This window comes from Cetorhinus maximus, chromosome 6 (assembly GCF_964194155.1).
Source record: "Cetorhinus maximus chromosome 6, sCetMax3.hap1.1, whole genome shotgun sequence".
Classification (NCBI taxonomy): Eukaryota; Metazoa; Chordata; class Chondrichthyes; order Lamniformes; family Cetorhinidae; genus Cetorhinus; species Cetorhinus maximus.
This window is the reverse complement of record NC_135884.1, coordinates 126,571,709-126,591,152: the sequence shown is the minus strand read 5'-3', so window position 1 is coordinate 126,591,152 and position 19,444 is coordinate 126,571,709. Positions and strand designations below refer to the sequence as shown.

Here is a 19,444-nt window from a genome sequence, read left to right as displayed (position 1 = left end):
GGCTGATCTTGGGCTTCAACTCTACTTTCCTGTCAGGTCTCCATATCCCTTGATTTCCTGAGCGACAAAAAATCTGTCTATTTCTGCCTTAAATATATTCAATTATGGTGCATCCAGAACCTCTAAGTTAGGTCACAAGCCTTTGAATGAAGACATTTCTTCTCATCTCAGTCCTAACTGATTGGACCCTTATCCTGAAACTCTGCCCCTTGTTCCAGATACCCCAGCCAGGGGAAACTAAATTTCAGTATCTAGCCTGTCAAGCCCCTTCATAATCTGGTATGTTTCAAGGAGATCGCCTCTTTTGATGAGTCAAAGCCTCCAGACCAGCTGTCCCAAACTCAATTAAATCCTCCCTCGGACACACACTATTCAACCCCCACTATTGACCTACTTTTACAATACATCACAATAATATTATGAGAATTATAATACTTTAATGACAGATGCAATTTGAAAATTTCAGTGTTGATAATAGTTGGTTGATACTCGTTTGGATTTACTGGAAACTAAGTTGATCTTAGTCATTACTGAGTGTCATTAGTAACTCACCAGCTTATGGTGGTAAACTGACAAAAGAGGTGAGTTGAATAGGTGTTTCATTGTGAAATTAGTTTGCAACACTATCATAACTTCAATTGGTAAATGGGCCCAATAATTTTTTTAAATAATGCAAGCAATCTTTCACTGATTTTCTTAATTCTATAGGAAGTCAAACTATTGGTGGCTAGTGCTTACAGGCACACGGAGAAGCTCCTGCTGGATAACCGGGACAAACTTCTTGCAGTAAGTTACTACTTCTTCCCCTTATGAATAAAGAGGAAGGAATATTTCTCTTTTTCTCTCTCTTGGTCACACATTCTCACGTGCACGTGCTCGCATCTCTTGCACGCACACACTCGCTCTCTCGTGTGGACGCACTTGGTTTCACCGTCTCCGGCGTTTGCTCTCGTCGTCAGCGGCACTCGCTGTCTTGGGTGCTCGCACTGGCTGTCTCTGGTGCACGTGCTCGCCATCTCCGGTGCACGCTTTCACCGTCGCCAGCGTTTGCACGCGCACAACCCCTCCCCCTCTCGTGTTCCGCGCCCACCTGACTCCCCCCCTCAGGGACGGGTGCCTGTGCCACTCCTCCCCCACACATTGTCTCTTTTACATAGTCTTTTTCTCTGTCTCACATGCATGTGTATGCATATGTGCACTCTCGCACATGCATGCCTGCACACTCCCACAATATCAGTGAGATTCTCATTTGTACATTTCACCAAAAAAACCTGCTGGCACAAGCATATTTTGTTTCCTGATCAGGAAATGCCCAATTAAATGATGTATTCAGGTTATTCATCAAACTTTGTAATAGTTCTTGAGACGTGGGTGTCACTTGATGGCATTCCAAGTTGTAGTAGTGACTGGCATCCTGGATGCTGATCCTTGTGTAATAAACATTAAGCTCAATATTTGGTAGAACAACAGCTCTAAATTACATTGAACTTTTAAATGCTTTTATGCCATCATTGGCAATCCATATACTTAATACTGCCTAGCTAAAGACGTACTTGGTGAATATCTTTTTAGTAATACTCTTTAGTACGATAACAGGAATTGCAAATCATAGCAGGTTTTTTTTTACAGAGCTAAATCTAAATACTTAAAATCAAGAAGTAATAATTCTAAATTCCACTTACTGTTCCTTTGGGTAATGCTTAGATTAAAAAGTTAGCTCTCACGCACATCTGGCCACCACAGAGAATAGCGCATGTTCTTTATAGTTGCACAACACAGTACTGCAGTTTCTAAAATTCTCTCAAAAATTACATTTCTCCAAGCTTTATGTACAGAAAACACTATCAGGTGCAATTTGGGTGTAAACAAGTTCAGGTAAAAAGAAATCTCAGATAAATGCTATGGAAATTGGAGAATTGAAATAAATAGGGTGTTTTCTGTAAGAAATGTTCTTAATTATCTGTTTTATTTAACCAGGTGAAGCTTTTGAAGTCCTGTTAGATCTCTGAGAAGAGAGAACACCTGGGCCTAATATGCAGCTTCAAAAGCTACACCTGCTGAAAGTAAAACTTAGCCCATTTTAAATATTGAAAAAAGAACGTTGACTGCCCCCCCCCCCCCCCCCCGCCCCCACAAACACATACTGGGTTGGTGGTGGGGATGGCTGGAGGTTAATCCTTACCGGTGCAGTCCCTATCACTTGCATTGTCCTTGTTATCCCAGACAACCACCTATATTGGATTGTCATAAACATCAATTACAAAAGCAGAGCATAAACTACACCAACGCACTGACTATTTTGGGCATTGCAAGCAACTGCTCACATTTCAAGTGTGGTTACCTGTCACTGAATCCTTTTCAGGCAGGCCCAAGTGATAAACAAGTGACAAAGCTCACTGAAACTCCAGCTGCATCTACAGCTCCTTGCTGTAGTAGTTAAACTGACCAGACGGTGGCATAGTTCAGCCCCATTCAATTGTCCACAACTGTATAAGGTGAAAATCTACCATCTCGCATGGAGCTATCCATCTCACATAGCTTGGCTGTAGCCAGGAATATTTTTCACCAATAAAATGAGAAATATTTACAATATAGAAGCTCAGGATTCATCTCCCAATCACCAACAGCAAATTCTGGTTGGGAACAGAGGTGAGACAGAGCTGCTTCCTGACCACTATGGAGAATCACCTCTGAGAAAGAATTTGTGGCTGGAGATCTGAACTCAAAGTCCAGAGCTGACAGCACATAACCAAGAATGCTAAGTTTGAATTTCTGAAGTTGTCAAAATTCCAGTTAAAATTTATCAAACCAGATACACCAGCCATTGCGTATAGAGGGAAAATCACATTTGCATGAACGCACCCACTATAAATGGGGGACTGTACAGAGAGAAAATAGTCCTTCTAGTCCTCCCACATTATACCCTCCATAAACTTGAGGTTATCTAAAACTCTGCTCCCCATGTCCTTGCTCGCAGCAAGTCCCATTTACCCAGAGTTCGCTGACCTATACTGGCAACCGTTTAAACAACATCTCAATTTAAAAATTCTCATTCTTGCTTTCAAATCTCTCCATGGCTTCGACCCTCCCTATGTCTGTAACCTATCTCTTCGAGCCCCACAACCTTCCAAGGTATTTGCAATCATCTAATTTGAACCTCTTGAGGATCCCAATTTTAATTGTTGCAACTTTGGTGGCCCCGCCTTTAGTTGCCTCGATCTGAAGCATTGGCATTTCCCACCTTAAGCCTCCTCCACCTTTCAACCTGAATTCTTTCCTTTAAGATGCTTTTTGAAACCTACCTTGTTGATCAAGATTTTGGCCACTTGTCCTAATATTACCTTATATGGTTTGATATCAAATTTTGCTTTGTAATACTCCTGTGAAGTGTCTTGGAACATTTTATTACAGACACTTTATAAATACAAGTTGTTGTTCTAGATGTAGTTGCAGTAGTAGTAGGTAAAATTGGAGTATGAATAAAGTCTGCAATAAGCAAGCAGTCCTATATTTGATGCATAAAATCTTGTCAAAAGCTGGGATGGTCACATCAAAATAATTGATTGTTTCTTCATCCAGCCTTTTGCAGTGAATTTGTAACATTGTGTTGGGACATGAACTCAAGTGGAGAGAAAGGAAGGTGAACTAATTTAGATTTAACTGCTTCCTGCTTATAGGAGTGGGGGGAACAGACTGCCAGGAAAATGATAGGATTTATGTCAGCAAATTCAAGAAGAAGCCAGTTTAGTCTTTGTTGAAAGAAATGATTAGAGGGGTATGACATGCTGTAAAATTTGAACTTTGATACTGGTCAAATGGACTGCAATGAGATGTTCTTATCCTGCACATTTCCATGTTCTCAATGAAGGTTTTTTAATAATTATTAATGTCTTTGTTTTTTAAATTCAAGAATTATGTGGAATCCATGTTTTTAATAAATTGCATATTATTGACTTTTCAACTTTTTGTTGATGCAAAAAGGCTTAAATCTATAGAATGAGATGCTGACATTTGTTTAAAAATGTTAACACTTAATTGTTTAAAAGTGCTTTTTTAAAGATGACATTCAAATTAGATGCACCTATTCATGGAGAAGCTACTGCTAGCAATCCTTTTATTATATTAATGTGGAAACCAACTTTTAAAAAAAAAAATCACATTGTGCTAATCTGTAAAATGTTCCCCATTGCTAATAATTTATTTGCTCAGTACAGTTCCACAGTCCACATCAATTCAACTCTGTCAACTTGCCCAAACAGCCATTATTCATGTTTGGACCCTGATAGAGAACGTCACTGGGCTATTTGACTGCAGTAATATTACAGCCCAGCTCGATAATGTCCTTACCTAATGTTTATCCGTAACATTCAGCTGTGAGAACGCTGGACTTCTTTGTTTGCCCTCATTCAACCAAAAATACTGAGGTCACTACCTTCATCCCAATTGAGTTCAGCTACCTTACCAGTTCTGTTACATGCCACCTAATACCTAGAAGCACAAATTTTTGTTGTTGTTTGTGTAATTCATACCCTACCAACTAGAAGGACAAGGGCAGCAGACAGGTGGGAATACCACCATCTATAAATTCCCTCTAAGTCACATACCACCTTGATTTGGAACTATATCGTCGTTTCTTCACTGTCGCTTGGTCAAAATCCTTGAACTCCTTCCTGAACTGCACTTTTGGAGTCTGTGCACCACGCTAACTGCAGTAGTTCAAGTAGGTGGCTCACCACCACCACCTTGAGGGCAATTAGGGATGGCAATAAATTTGGCCTTGCTAGCAGCGCTCAACATCAAGGACAAATAAAAGAAACATGCTAGTAAAGTAATTGAGCCACTGTGGAAGCTCTGTAGTATTTTCATCTGGTTAATGCTCTTGCACAAGAATGGCTCATCATAGTCAGGTTTCTTTTGGAACAACTATCTAATTCAAACTTTTATTCTGGTGTGTTGTTTGAAATTCTACCAATAAAATTGCACTCAGATTATCATGTGTCATTAATCTTAGCTTTTGAACCTAGACATGGTAATTTGAACTGTGACTTTTCTAAAAATTGATAATCTTCTATTTCAAATTCTCTGATTTTAAATTTTAGCTTGCAAATGCACTCATGGAGAAAGAAGTTCTGAATTATGATGACATTGAAGTACTTATCGGTGCTCCACCCTATGGCCCAAAGAAAATGATACCACCCCAGAGCTGGATTGAAGCTGAGAAAGACAAACAAGATACAGGAGAGGATGGACCTTCAGCAAGGCATGTACAAGATGATGAACAAAACCTGCATCCAGTTTAAGCTGGCTGCCTAGTAGAACTATATGGTGAATGCTGTTGTCTTGTAAAATGAAGGATGGACAATTAAGAATTTTGGTAGAGCTGGGATTACAAGAACCAAGGGACAGCTGATTGAATTATAATTTGGTGTTAACTACTGATGGACACCTCAGTTTAACCTAATGAAATAGAAAAATGCTGCTCTGTGTACCATTTTGGATAGGCTCAGTGTGTAATTAATGTTGTTTTACAGAAACTATTTGCCATACTCTTTAATGCAATAGATTGTGCTTTTATTAAGACTGCTTCTGTTTATCAAAGTATTTTAATATGCAGCAACAGAATAAGCCCAGCTAAAGATAATACTGTAGCACAATATTGAGTTACGTATTCCAATTATACATTTTAGCTGCACAGTGCTTTATTTATATGCTTAGGATTGAACTAAAGCTTAGGGTACTGAAGGCTGACTCTGTAAGAATTTATTTGGTCCATTGCTTTGAATAGAGCCTTAAAGGAAAAGTCTAAAGCTTTTGCTTCGTCGCCTAATTTTCTTCCTATCTTTGAAGCGCTGACTCATGCTGGGGTATCATTCCACAAATACCTGCAGCTCTTTTATAGCTCCACCAAACAGCCTTTCTTCTTTAATATTTACCAACAAGGCTCATTGGATAACAATCAAAAGTGGGAAATCTGTCCAAATTCCTTTCCAACTTGGGTGCACTGATGCCAACTTCAATGCTTTTTAAGTGCTGTCCTGATTGGAATAGGTCCAATTCTGCATGAGATTAGGGATCAAATTTAGGAACTCACTGATCTGTAAATCTTATTAACATATTGATCAGTGGACTTATTGGCCAGACCAACTGGGGAGCTGAGGATGTAATATTAAAGTATTCAGATGATGATGAACCTGTCATTTTCTGGAAAGCACTTTTGGATGAACAGGGGTTGTCTCCAGTGGTGTATGTACATCAAATATTTATCCTTTTATAAATGAATGGGTTCTGCAAAGTGATATTAAAAAAAATTGATTTTCTCACAATTCGAGTGAAACAATTTCAAATATTGCTGTGTCAGTTTTTTTCTCTAATTTAGACCTTGCCTTATCAAAAATCTTCATGTTCACTTTTCAGCATTGGTTACTGGATAGAAATTAGGAAAAGGGAATCTTGGTTGTTCTGGTCTATTTTTTTTTCCACTTTTATATCCTGGGGCTGCTTAGGTCAAATTTGTAATCTTTCTGCTGTCCTGTTTCAGCAGCTAGTGCAATCCATGAAATATTGAAAATGTAAAACCCTGTTCTGTATGTTTCACTGCAATGTCACATTGTGCATTAAAGCCACTGGAAAATCAATATTGTTGGGAAAAATAGTAATGTAGTTCAGTAAGATGAGCTTTTCATTATCCAATATTTGGAGATCATTGCATTTCATAGAGTCTATTACAGCAGATGATGTTAATGTATTTAAGCACCTTTTCAGTAATATTTTTGTTTTCTTTCATTCAGGAACAAGTTTTCCCATTTATTTGTTTTGGACTAGGACGTGGATTTATATATTAGTTACTCCATCAGTAAATGGATGATGAATAAAATTACATTGGAAACCATCTGTTCTATTAAAAAAAGTCAGAGCTTAGTTTTTTTTAAATATATTTATCTGGAAATTGTATTCAGATTATTGTGAATATTTGTACAGTATGATAAACCGTTTAAAACTGGTCATATAAAATATGTGCTACTATACCATTGCTTCTAACTCTATATTGAAGATTGTTAAATTATGAGACTGGACTCCCAAGTTTACTAAAATATTGTTCAAAACGCATGATGCATATATAGGATAACAATGCCCTAAATAAATTATTTTTTTCAATGGAGTACTGCAAAATCTTAAATCATTGAATTGTTTAAAACCATCTAACATATATTGAATTACTGTCATGTTGTGCTTTCTGCTTAAATAACACCTTTCATGTGTGACACACATTCAGGAAATTATCAAAAAGTGGCAAGAAACCAATTTCTTCAGATGACAAACTGAGATCCTGTCTGTGCTATAAGATGGATGTAAAAGTTTCCACGGTGCTATTCGAAGAAGAATAAAACAATTCCCATACTCTGGCTAATATTTATCCCTCAACCAACATCATGACGACAAATTACCTGGTCATTTATCTCACTGCTGTTATTTAAACCTTGCTGTGCAAAAGAAAACTGCTGTGTTTCCCTATAACTGCAACAGTGACTACACTTCAAAATACTCCAGTGTCTGTAAATTACTTTGGGATGTCCTGAGATTGTGAAAGCTTTTAATATAACTCATTGTTTATTTTATATTTATTTACTACCTCATTGTTGTGAAATATTTTGGGAATTACACAATGTCCTGTGGGTAAAATATTGTATGCAAAGTGGTAATTCACCATACATACCAGGTTCCCAAGTTCAGTCACAGCCTGGACTAAGGAAACATTCTCCTGATATCCACTCTATCAAGTCCCCTCAGGATTTTATGTTTCAATAAGACCACCTCTCGCATTTCTAAACTCCAATGAGAATGTGGGAAACTGGTCAAGGGAATAATGGAATATTCAAGTCTGGAGGTAACAAAGGGATGTATGAGGGTTTCAGCAGCAGGTGAATTGAGGCAGGGGTAGAGTTGGGTGCTGTTACTCAGGTAGAAATAACCATTCTTAGTGATGATGTAGATATATGGTTGGCGTTAAGGGCAGGGATCTAAGGCAATGATGGCTTTGGTTTTCCTAATATTTAGTTGGAGAAAATTTTTGTTTAACCAGTAGTGGATGTCAGAGAAACAGTCTGAAGTGTTGGCAAGAGATGGTGAGGTTTAGAGCTGGATGCCATCAGCTATTCTGCCATAAACTACTGCTGGATAGACCTAGGTGTTTATACCTTACATTTCAAAAGTATTTCATTGGCTGTAAAGAAGGGGCTATATAAATAAAAAGATGTTCATTCTTTGCAAAACACTGAAATTACTAGAAGTGATAAGTATAACTAGGCTATGTCCTAGTCTCACTTGCTGCAATTAGGGAACTTGTTGAATAAATAAATTCACTTGAACCCCAAGAAGATTGTCAGCTATTTTAAGGGGTCATTTCTACTCTACCTATTTTCCATCCTTGAGGCCTTAAGTGATACGTTCAAATGGTGTCACATTGAGCAATTTTGTGCAATGGAATTGTACACTCTAGGTTTTTATTGTCGAGATCAAAATAATCTAGGCGGTCACCTATGTCCCAAATGTGAAAGGGTTTTATGTATCTTCTGGAATTAGTTTCTTAATTGCCATTTCATTGCTCACCATTCTTTTCTTTGCGAGCTTACAACCATTTTCAACACATCAAGTGTTGTAATAGGAATACAATTAATCTGTCTTTCCAACATGAAAACTCGTGAACAAGTTACTTCAACAGAAAAAGATGGAATTTTTATGTGTATCTTAACCATTTAGCTTCAAATTTTGATAATGTTCACTGATGTACAGTCTGTATTTGAATCTTCTATATATAAACAAAATCACTTCTTGACACCGTGGTCAATTAATGAAATAGAATGCTTGTACAAGATGAACCAACCAGCCAATGAATGTCACATGGGCATATGCCACAAGTGTATTTTTCACTTCCGTTTGCTATTCATATACGAAACACAGAGCTACAAAAAATGTATAACTGTAGCAGTATAAGTCAATTTTGGTTCAAACATGGACAAAAGAGCTGAACTCACGAGGTGAGGTGAGAGTGACTGTCATTGACATCATGGCCGCATTTAACCGAGTGTGGCATCAAGGAGCCATTAAAAAATGCGACGACAGTTGTGTCCTCCAGATCTCTAAACAATTCGCAAAAAAATACTGCTTCAACTAATAAGAAGTATTTCGAATTTGCGACTAGAAATATGAAAGCAAAATACTGCGGATGCTGGAAATCTAAAATTAAAACAGGAATTGCATGGACTCCTGACAAAGGGCCGCCCATCGACCTGAAACGTTAACTCTCCACAGGTACTAGACCTAAGTATTTCTAGCATTTTCTGGTTTTATGTCGCGACTGAAAATGTTCAGAAGACTTTAGAAAGCCGATAGTTGCATCAAATTTACTACTTGTTTACAAATTGCATGTAAAACTTTAACAGTTGTTTTCCACGTGTACAAGGAATAAAATCCCCATTTTCCCGCAAACCAAATGCCCGGCGTGGGGGAGGGGGTACCATCTTTGTGCGGGGCAGGAGCACAGGCCAATGTCCGCTGCTCTGATTGGTTAATCACCGTGTCTGTGTACATATCCCGGCAACCTCCAGTGCGGCTCGTCCTTTTCCTTCGGCCATTTTCCTCTTGAAGGTACGTGTTGGTTTAGAGTGTGGATAAAATCACAATCCATCCGCCGGTTTAATTAAGTCAACTTGTGCTAAATTAATACTGAGTTACATGAGAAAGAGCAGACTTTCAATATCCGTGACCATTTCTAAAGAAAGATGTCGCTGGGCCTGACTGGCTCCTGTTTTTCGGTGTTGAGGAGGATGGAGGCCTAAAATCGGGGAGGCAGCCCCTATGTATCGGCGCGGTTTAAGAATTCTCCAGTGAATGGCCCAAAATGGACTGCTTCCAGATGTAGTGGTGGCGGCCTGAATTAATGGGCGGCCTATGGCGGGCTGCGAGGCTGTGGAGAGAAGTTGTAACCTTATCGCTTGCGGCAGTTGGAAGTGTTTGTTGAAAGGCTGAGTTGGTTTGAGAGTTTTCTCTTGCCTTGATTATCAAGGCACAGCCACAGTTGGTACAGTTCAAATGGTCCATTGAGTTGTCTTTTTGTTCAGTGACATTCAAGGTGATTAACATCAGGTTGAGCGTGTATAATCTTGATTTGGATTTTGCTCTGTCAGTGTTTCAAGTTTATTTTTCTGATTGTCATGAAGTGCTATGGTGAGATGTCAGTGGTACAACATTAGAGAATTCATCAGGATTATGTCAGCATCTTTCCCTTTTTTATAGTGCTAAGTAATTTGCTAGAAAATAACTGGGTGCAGGGTTGCTTACAAAATCAAATAATTAGTTGTGGATTTAAATCATTTGTAATCTTTTAACTATTTGCTGCATTTTATTAATGTTCACTTAATATTGCAGGGTTTCAGCCCTTCAATAAGCAGCCATGGCTCCAAGTCGGAATGGAATGATTCTGAATCCTCATTTCCACAAGGACTGGCAGAAGAGAGTCCGCACTTGGTTCAACCAGCCAGCCAGAAAACTTCGCAGGTATGTAATTCGATGCTGAGAACTTAAACTCAGCATTTTCCTTACAGGAATCAGTGGTTAAGTAGGGTACTGTTTTTTTAAATAAAATGGTCTGTACACCAGCCATATTGTGGGTGGAAAATGAAAATATTTGACAATGCTATTATGGAAAATTTATTAGCTTTCCACAGTCAGATGATGACAATTTCTCCGGAATCTCTGTACCTCTTTGATGAATACCGTTGAACCCTTTTTTGCTGATGACTGTGGACTGCTCCAAATTGTCCTCTTTTAAAATGTGCTTTATAGAAAGAAATTTAACATAAATTTCTAATCCTGTCTCTTGTATGCAAACAAATGATTATGTTGCTACTGCAATGCATTTTAAACTTAGTTTCAGTTCTTCTGAAAAGAATTTCTCCTCTTCACTATCTTCATTTGCTGCTCCAACTGGTTGTAAAAAGAGTTGGCTTCCAATTGCCTTTCTCTCCACCCTGTCCCAACTTGGAACCAGATAGGCAAAAATTTGAACTCCTTGTTAGCCCTTGAGACGAGCAGTTCCAAAGTTGAAGTCAGTACTGTAACTGAAGAAGCAGTAGTTAGTAAACCAATTGCTTTCAGGAGTTCCACTGACACGCAGTTGATACCCAATAACTAAGTATTGCCCATTGGATATTTCAGTTTACTGTTGAGTAGAAGTCATATATTGCATTATCTGGTGTCTTATGATTTGTAAAGTTCTCATAACTTTATAATGTTATTGGTTGACAGACGTAAGGCACGGTTGGCTAAAGCACGCCGCATTGCTCCACGTCCAGTTGCTGGCCCCCTACGACCAGTTGTTAGGTGTCCCACTGTCAGATATCACACTAAAGTACGTGCTGGACGAGGCTTCAGCCTGGAGGAGCTAAAGGTAACCATTGTTTTTCCAGAAACATTACTGTATAGGCATTAGAAGGTTTTTTTTTAAAGTCCATTGAATATAAAACTCAACCATTGAAGAAGCAAGAAGTTTTATTTCCATTGTCGTTTCTTTGGCAGGACCCCAGAGGTGACAGAAAGGTGTGGAAAGAGAAGCCATTGCTAGAGAGGCTATAATCAATCAAGAGTATGACTTAGTAAAGCTAGACCCATGGAGTAGAGGCTTTAGAGGATAGTGTGATCAATCATGTCAACCAGTCCAGAGGGGAAAAGGAAAAATATAAATAACTATATATTTCCTGTATATGTGTATACCACCACATGTTAACGTGGTAAAACATTCTTGAGTGCTTAAAAGGAGTGTTATTAGGCCAGACTATCAAACTCTTGATCAAGAAGGTAGGTTTTATAGAGGGGAAACGAGAAGTGGAAAGGTTTAGGGGTGAAATTCCAGTGCTTAGGGCCTTGGTAATGGAAGGCATAGTCAGCAGTGGTGGAGCAATTAAAATTGGGGATGCTCAAGAGGCAGAATTAAAGGAGTACAGATATCGGGAAGGTTGTAGGGCTGGAGGACATTAAAGAGGGATAGGCCATGGAAGAATTTGAAATAGAGACATTGCACATGGGTGATGAGTGAAAGGGATTTGGTGCGAGCTAAGGCAAGGATGGCAGAGTTTTGGATGAACTCAAGTTTGCAGAGGGTAGAATGTGGGAAGCAGGCCAGGAATGAATTGGAATAATCAAGTCTAGGAGTAATAAAGATATGGATGAGGGTTTCACAGCCAATGAACTGAGACAGGGAAGGTGGAAGTGGATGGTCTTTGGTGACATGGATATGTCATCAAGTATAGTGAACAGCCTCAGGCGGTGCTTGGGAGAGGGATGGAATTTGTGGTAGGGACTGAAGACTGCTTTCGGTTTGTATTTTGTGATTTTGGTTTGAACTATTTTGGCTGTGGGAATGGCATGGGAAGTCGGGCTGTCTTGACACCTGTTCAGGGGAGGGAATTGTCAGTGCATTTGAAATATTAGGTAATTGGTATAATTTTTGGAATAATTACTTAGTCAAAAATGATTACATATTTTTCACATAAGTTGTATATCCACTCAGTTCAAAAGATCCTGGCCAGAGTTCCTTAATTTAAGTATTGATGAAGGAAATTCCTTGAGTTTAAATTATACAAGTTGGAAGGGACCTTAATCTATTGGGCATGATATAAAATGTTAACCTGTGGTGTGATTGTGCATGTTCTACTGATGGGAAACATCAATGCTGTATTTAGAAATTGAACCGAAAATGGCTTTCTAATTGTTTACCACAGTTATCAGTTTAACCTTTTCCATTTGATGGCCTTGACCTTTCTTTGGTATACTTCTGTATTTGCTTTCTTTCAGTTTCTGTAATTGCTTTTCTTTCTCCCTCATTAAAATACTTTTTTTTTGTTGCCAATATAATAGGCAGCAGGCATTAACAAGAGGGTGGCACGTACTATTGGCATTGCTGTTGATCACAGACGCCGCAACAAGTCAACTGAATCTATTCAATGTAATGTTCAACGTCTGAAGGAATATCGCTCTAGGCTAATCATCTTCCCAAGAAAGGCTTCCATGCCGAAGAAGGGAGATTCTTCGGTAAGTATCCAAATAAAATGTTAAACACACGGCATTCTGAAATAGAATTGTAACTGATTTTCCAGAGGTTATTTCAGAATCACTGGCTCTTAAATGGCATTTAAAAATGAAATTTTTTTCCTCGAATATAAATCTGAACTAAGACAATTAGATAAATGTACATCCAGACAAACCAAAAGGTGCAATAATAAATTTAGAAGTGATAGAGGAAATATCCAACTTTGTTTTAAAAGACAAACAATTGTAAAGTTTTTGAAAGCATTGACTCACATTAGATGTAGAGTTCCATGTACTTGTGTACTTTCCTCAGGTGGCTAGCTGTAAGTTTAGATGCTGCCTGCAGAATTTCATCTCTAGGGAGATTGTTGCTAATTCTGGTCCTATGCAAACTTCTGATATGGGCCATGTGATCAACCCAGCACAGAGGATCAATATTGAACCTTTCTGACCTTTGGATTAAACTTGCTGGTGCATCAGTGGATCTTGCTTGTACACATGTTAATGTGGAATTTTTTAAAGCACTTTTACTGCTTTAAAACACTTTTATTTAACATGTTCTGTCATAAGAATAATAGGAATTTTAAAACAACATTTAAACAGTTCTGAGTTACTGGTTTTAGAAGGAGGTTTGATGTGCATGTGTTAAAATCAAACCCCTGCTTGTAGATAATGTTGATGGATAGCATGTGCATAATTAGGAGGCAGAGTGAAGTCCTGAACCATATGGGCATGGGTGGGGAAACGGTTGCAAATAGAAACATGACAGCAGTAATTGGGAGGTGGAAATGTATTAATGGATTACGTTTGTGGAGGAAAATGGAATGCTCCAACAATGGAAACTAACTTTTATAACTTGATTGAACTGTCTGTCCTGTGGACTGATAAAACGCAACTGATGAGAGTACTCAGACAGATGGGTTGCAAAAGCTGGGTGGATAGCTTGACATTGCGCTTATGGATTTTGAACAGAAGGGGCTATGATTTCAGTGTTGTGATTATCTTTTCTCCAGGCAACCAATACATATTAGGACTGGTTCCAACAGAGTTTTAGATGAGGGGATGAAGGAAGCATAAGCAATTGAGCAGATGGCCATGACTCTTTGAAACAAATTTTTGGCTCTGAAGTTAAGATTACAGGTGATAGTTAATCATGAAACACTGACCAGCATATATAAGCTTTTCTAAAAAAAAACCTTGGTCTCTAACAAGTGCTTGGTCTCTGTCGCACAGGCTGAGTTATTAATGTAATTCAGTGATTTGTATTGATATTCTTTCACCACAGTCAAATGATGACACTTTCTCCGGAATCTCTGTACATCATTGATGATTTTTGTTGAACCCTTTTCCATCTGATGACTGTGGGAATGCCATGTAATTAAAATTCTGTGCGTTTATTTAATCCTGTATTGTTAATGGTAATTTCTTCTCCACAGGCCGAAGAAATTAAGGTGGCAACGCAGCTAACTGGACCTGTCATGCCAATCAAGAATGTGAGTAACTAATGTTTTCTTAATTAAGTTTTAAACATTGTCAGCTATGGCTCAGTTGTCCCTCTAATTCAGAAGGTGATTCGTTAAAGCCCAACGGGAGAGTTGAGCATCTAATTAGGCTGAGACTGAGTGTTGACTGTTAAAGGTGCTGTATCTTTCGGATGGTTATAAACAAAGGGCAAGGGAACTCTCCTTGATGTTCTATCCAACATATGTCACCAAACCAACATGAAAAGATATGGCTGTTTATCTCAAGATAAAGGCAAAATACTGCAGATGCTGGAAATCTGAAACAAAAACAAAAAATGCTGGAAAAACTCAGCAGGTCTGACAGCATCTGTGGAGAGAAAGACTCAACGTTTCGAGTCTGTATGACTCTTCAGAGCTTCTTCATAGCTTTGAGGAAGAGTCATATGGGCTTGAAACTTTAACTGTCTTCCTCTCTACAGATGATGTCAGACCTGCTGAGCTTTTGCAACATTTTTTGTTTGTGTGCCTAATAGGTTGCCATGTTTCCCTACATTAACACAGTGACTTCCTTAATGCTTCCATGCAGCCTGCATTCGAGCAGCTCCTTTAAGTTATTGCGCATGTGCAAAAAAATTTAACTTTCACTCCAAAAAAAAATCAGAGGGTATATTTTCCCTGGTACTCTATTGGCTGTAAAGTGCTTTGGAATATTCTAAGGATGTGAAATATACACTATGTAAAAATTCTTCCCTTTAATTGATATTGCCCAGATTGACATTTACTTAAATGCGTATACATGAAGATGTATTCATTAAAAGCACAAAATTGAGAAGATTCTAATTGCATGGCTACTTTATATGATAATTGTGGAAGTACTGAGACATGGATTATCCTTTTAAGATTCTCATCTGGACATCAGCCTATTTTCTAAAGAGGAAAATCAGAGAAATTTTCTGCTTGGGCTCCCTTTGTGGATTGGCTCAGATGGACTTCAGCTGAGGCCTGTCCATGTTTAGGGAATCTCTGCAGCAGATTAAATGAATTGGAAACTGCAGGAGTGAACCTGTAGTTCTGTGTATAATTGATGTTAGAATATTCTCTTCTTGGATTCTATGGGCATGTGATAATTTTGGTGAACTACTTGATGCATTATAGTTCCTGTTGCTCTTAAATATGAAAACTCCAATTCTGACCTCATTGTTAATACGTTTTTTGTGTATACAAATATTTATGGACACAATTTTCCTTTCAGATATACAAAAGAGAGAGGGCCCGGGTGATCTCTGAGGATGAGAAAAATTTCAAGGCCTTTGCAAGCCTCCGTATGGCCCGTGCAAATGCACGTTTGTTTGGAATCCGTGCTAAGAGAGCAAAGGAAGCAGCAGAGCAGGATGTTGAGAAGAAGAAGTAACGAAACAAAATATCTGGAACTGTTCAATAAATAATTAATCTTTTTAAAAAGAAAAAAACATTGTTCAATTCATTGTAAAACCACATTTTACTTGCTTGTCCATCCATACTCCTGCCTTTCCAGGGGGATTTGATTTACACTGATGTCAAGTTGGTGATTGCTTTTGTCTTTAGAATGAAGTTTGGCACAACTTTTATGTTAACTGTTTCAAGATCTAAGCTTAACCTAATATTCAAAATGGTTACAGGTGATATTAGTGCTAGGCATGTCCTGGGGGTGGGGAGATTAACTCAGCATAAATGTTTTCTGAGAAAATTTAACTAAGAATCAATGTACCTTGAAGATTCCTTAACCAGTAAAGTGTAGGATAAATTGGTGGATCTGGCTCAATGGTAGCACTGCTACCTCTGTCCCACTCTAAGAATCTGAGCACAAATACTGGACTGGCACTTCAGTCCTGCACTGTTAAGAGATGCCATCTTTCAGATGAGACATTAAACCAGTTCTGACCTCTGGAGTAGATGTAAAAGATCCCATTGCACTATTTCAAAGAGGAGCAGGTGTCATGGCTGATATTTTTCCCTCAATTAACACTACACTATCTAGTGGTCACCACATTGCCATATGAAGGATTTTGCTGTGTGCAATTTGGCTATAAAGCACTTTGGAGGTTCTTTGGGGTGTCTGAGGTTCATATAAATGCAAGTCTCTTTACACTGCCTACTTTCAAATTCCCTCATGCCCTTGTCTGGCTCTATGTCCATTTTCCCCAGGCCTTTAATCCCTCACCCCAAGCAGTGTTACTGCAACTCTGGCCAGTTGTGTGTATCTCACTTCTCATTTCTTCCTCCCCTATTGGTACTTCATCAAAGTTTTCATTGACCCTACCAATAGCTCTTTGGCTTGATGTCCATTTATGTCTGTTTACATCAGAGTGCCTTGGTATATTTCTAAGTTACAGGCAGTATGTAATGCAATTTGTTAGTAAACTCAGTCCATTCCTGACATTGATGTTTATCCACAGATAGGGGCCAGATATTCCTCCAGTGCCCAATTTAAGAGCAGCGATTCTAAATACCAGTGATCTTTTTCCCTGTCTCAGCCATCAACTGTAGTGTGGCTTTTAAATGTGTTTGTTTATTAGGGATAAACATAGAAAATAAGAGTAGGCCATTTGCCCCTTCGAGCCTGTTCCACCATTCATTATGATCATGGCTGATCATCCAACTCAATAGACTGCTTCCGCTTTTTCCCCATAATCCTTTGGTCCCTTTCGCCCTAAAAGCTATATATAACTCCTTGAAAACATACAATGTTTTGGCCTCAACTACTTTCTGTGGTAGCGAATTCCACAGGCTCACCACTCTGGGTGAAGAAATTTCTCCTCATCTCAGTCCTAAATGGTCTACCCCGTATCCTCAGACTGTGACCTCTGGTTCTGGACTCCCCCCACCATCGGGGACATCCTTCCTACATCTATCCTGTCTAGTCCTGTTAGAATTTTATAGGTTTCTTTCAGATCCCCCTTATTCTGAACTCCAGCGAATATAATCCTAACAGACTCCATCTCTCCCCATATGTCAGTCCTGCCATCCCAGGAATCAGTCTGGTAAACCTTTGCTGCACTCCCTCTATAGCAAGAACATCGTTCCTCTGAAAAGGAGACAAAAACTGCGCACACTATTCCAGGTGTGGTCTCACTAAGGCCCTGTATAATTGCAGCAAGACATGCCTGCTCCTGTACTCAAATCCTCTTACTTTGAATGCCAACATGCATGCTTACCTTCAGTGACTGGTGTATGAGGATACCCAGGTCTTGTTGCACGTCCCTCTCAATTTATAGCCATTCAGATAATCTGCCTTCCTGTTTTTGCTACCCACCTCACATTTATCCACATTATACTGCATCTGCCATTCATTTGCCCACTCAGCTTGTCCTAATCACACTGAAGCATCTCTGCATCCTCCTCACAGCTCACCCTCCCACCCAGCTTTGTGTCATTGGCAAATTTGGAGATATTACATTATCTAAATCATTAATACATATTGTGAATAGCTGGGGTCCCAGCACTGATCCCTGCTGTACCCCACTAGTCACTGCCTGCCATTCGAAAAAGACCCGTTTATTCCTACTCTTTGTTTCCTGTCTTGTCAACCAGTTTTCTATCCATCTCAATACACTACCCCCAATCCCATACGCTTTAATTTTACATGCTAATCTCTTATGTGGGACTTTGTCGAAAGCCTTCTGAAAGCCAAATAAACCACATCCACTGGCTCCCCTCATCAACTCTACTAGTTACGTCCTCGAAAAATTTCAGTAGATTTGTCAAGCATGATTTCCCTTTTGTAAATCCATGCAGATTGTCCGATTCTGCCACTGTTTTCCAAGTACTCAACTATTAAATCTTTTATAATGGACTCTAGAATTTTCCCCACTACTGACGTCAGGCTGACTGGTCTATAATTCCGTGTTTTCTCTCTACTTCCCTTTTTAAATAGTGGGGTTACATTAGCTACCCTCCAATCTGTAGGAACTGTTCCAGAGTCAGGGATAGTTTTGTGCTATCGGCCCAGGCTCACTCGAAGCTGGTTAAAGACTGCTGAAACTTGTTTTCCATAAAATGCTTATAGGCAGGAGACTTAATCTAGGCTGCATTGAATCCAGCCTCAGGCAAAAGGTTAGTGTCTAACCCACAGCACTTGCCTGTTTCCTAAGTTTTTTATGAACCCATCTTTAGAAGATTGTCCATTTATATCCACTGTACCCCATTGCTGTTAATCCTAAATTCACATCCCAGTGAGGACTGATTTCTCAAATGCTGTTTGAAACCTTGCACAGGTGTTTACAGCACAAACAAATCAGTCATCCATAAGTGTCCTCCCATCAACTTATTCCCCATTGTAATGAAATGTCACAGATTTGAAACATTAGCTTCTTTCCACAAATGTTGCCTGACTTAAGTGTATTTCTAGCATTTTCTGTTTTTATAACATTCCTCTATTCATTTTTCTCTCATATTTAGCTGTTCCTTAAATACAACTGCTATTTGTCTCAACTACTTGTAATGAATTCTACATTCTAACCACTTTTATCAATCATCTAATCTAAGGCTGGACAAAAAGCAAATAACCGCATATGCAGGTCAGTTCCAGCACAGAAACAGACCACTTGACTTAACCAGTCTTGTCAATATTCCATATAAGCAGCAGTGCTGATCTCCTGTGCCTGCCCTGTCTCATTTTTCTTTATCCTTTCCTTAACTGCTTTTCTAACTTATTCATCAATGTTGCTGTGTCCTGTGCTTCAATCATTTAAATAGCCAGTTATTAAACAGCCTTGCTATGTGCCATTTGCCTATCTTGATTCCATATGCCTTAAAGCAGTTCCTAACAAAAATCTATAGGTTTTATTTTTGAAATTTAATTTGGCCCAGCTTCAACAGCTTTTTGGAGGAAGCATGTTTTGAGTTTTTGATTTCCCTTT

General features: G+C 38.8%; 2 protein-coding genes and 2 non-coding genes across 4 annotated transcripts in view; all 4 read left to right on the top strand.

The window, feature by feature from the left end:
* Positions 1-6,635, top strand: part of spg7 (SPG7 matrix AAA peptidase subunit, paraplegin) — a 49,335-nt gene extending 42,700 nt beyond the window's left edge. Inside the window, exons 16-17 of the mRNA XM_078544456.1 lie at positions 709-786; positions 5,100-6,635. Coding sequence (XP_078400582.1) covers positions 709-786; positions 5,100-5,300 — 279 coding nt within the window. The 3' untranslated portion in view covers positions 5,301-6,635. The remainder of the gene's footprint in view (positions 1-708; positions 787-5,099) is intronic.
* Positions 6,636-9,075: 2,440 nt separating this feature from the next.
* On the top strand, positions 9,076-16,015 carry rpl13 (ribosomal protein L13). Its single transcript, XM_078544455.1, has 6 exons — positions 9,076-9,645; positions 10,426-10,554; positions 11,305-11,446; positions 12,913-13,086; positions 14,520-14,576; positions 15,799-16,015. Exons 2-6 carry the CDS (start codon positions 10,451-10,453, stop codon positions 15,955-15,957), a joined length of 636 nt encoding a protein of 211 aa, XP_078400581.1. The 5' UTR covers positions 9,076-9,645; positions 10,426-10,450; the 3' UTR covers positions 15,958-16,015.
* Positions 10,730-10,819, top strand: LOC144682368 (small nucleolar RNA MBII-202). The gene has a single exon (XR_013577016.1). It is a non-coding gene; the product is annotated as a small nucleolar RNA MBII-202 (small nucleolar RNA).
* LOC144682367 (small nucleolar RNA MBII-202) lies at positions 14,375-14,457 on the top strand. Its single transcript, XR_013577015.1, has one exon. It is a non-coding gene; the product is annotated as a small nucleolar RNA MBII-202 (small nucleolar RNA).
* Positions 16,016-19,444: the final 3,429 nt, after the last annotated feature.

Bases quoted from the DNA above. Each gene is read 5' to 3' on its own strand.
- rpl13 (XM_078544455.1), top strand. From the start codon at position 10,451: ATGGCTCCAAGTCGGAATGGAATGATTCTGAATCCTCATTTCCACAAG. The intron at 10,555-11,304 runs GTATGTAATTCG...ATTGGTTGACAG, and splicing joins CCAGCCAGAAAACTTCGCAG to ACGTAAGGCACGGTTGGCTA. The intron at 11,447-12,912 runs GTAACCATTGTT...CCAATATAATAG, and splicing joins TCAGCCTGGAGGAGCTAAAG to GCAGCAGGCATTAACAAGAG.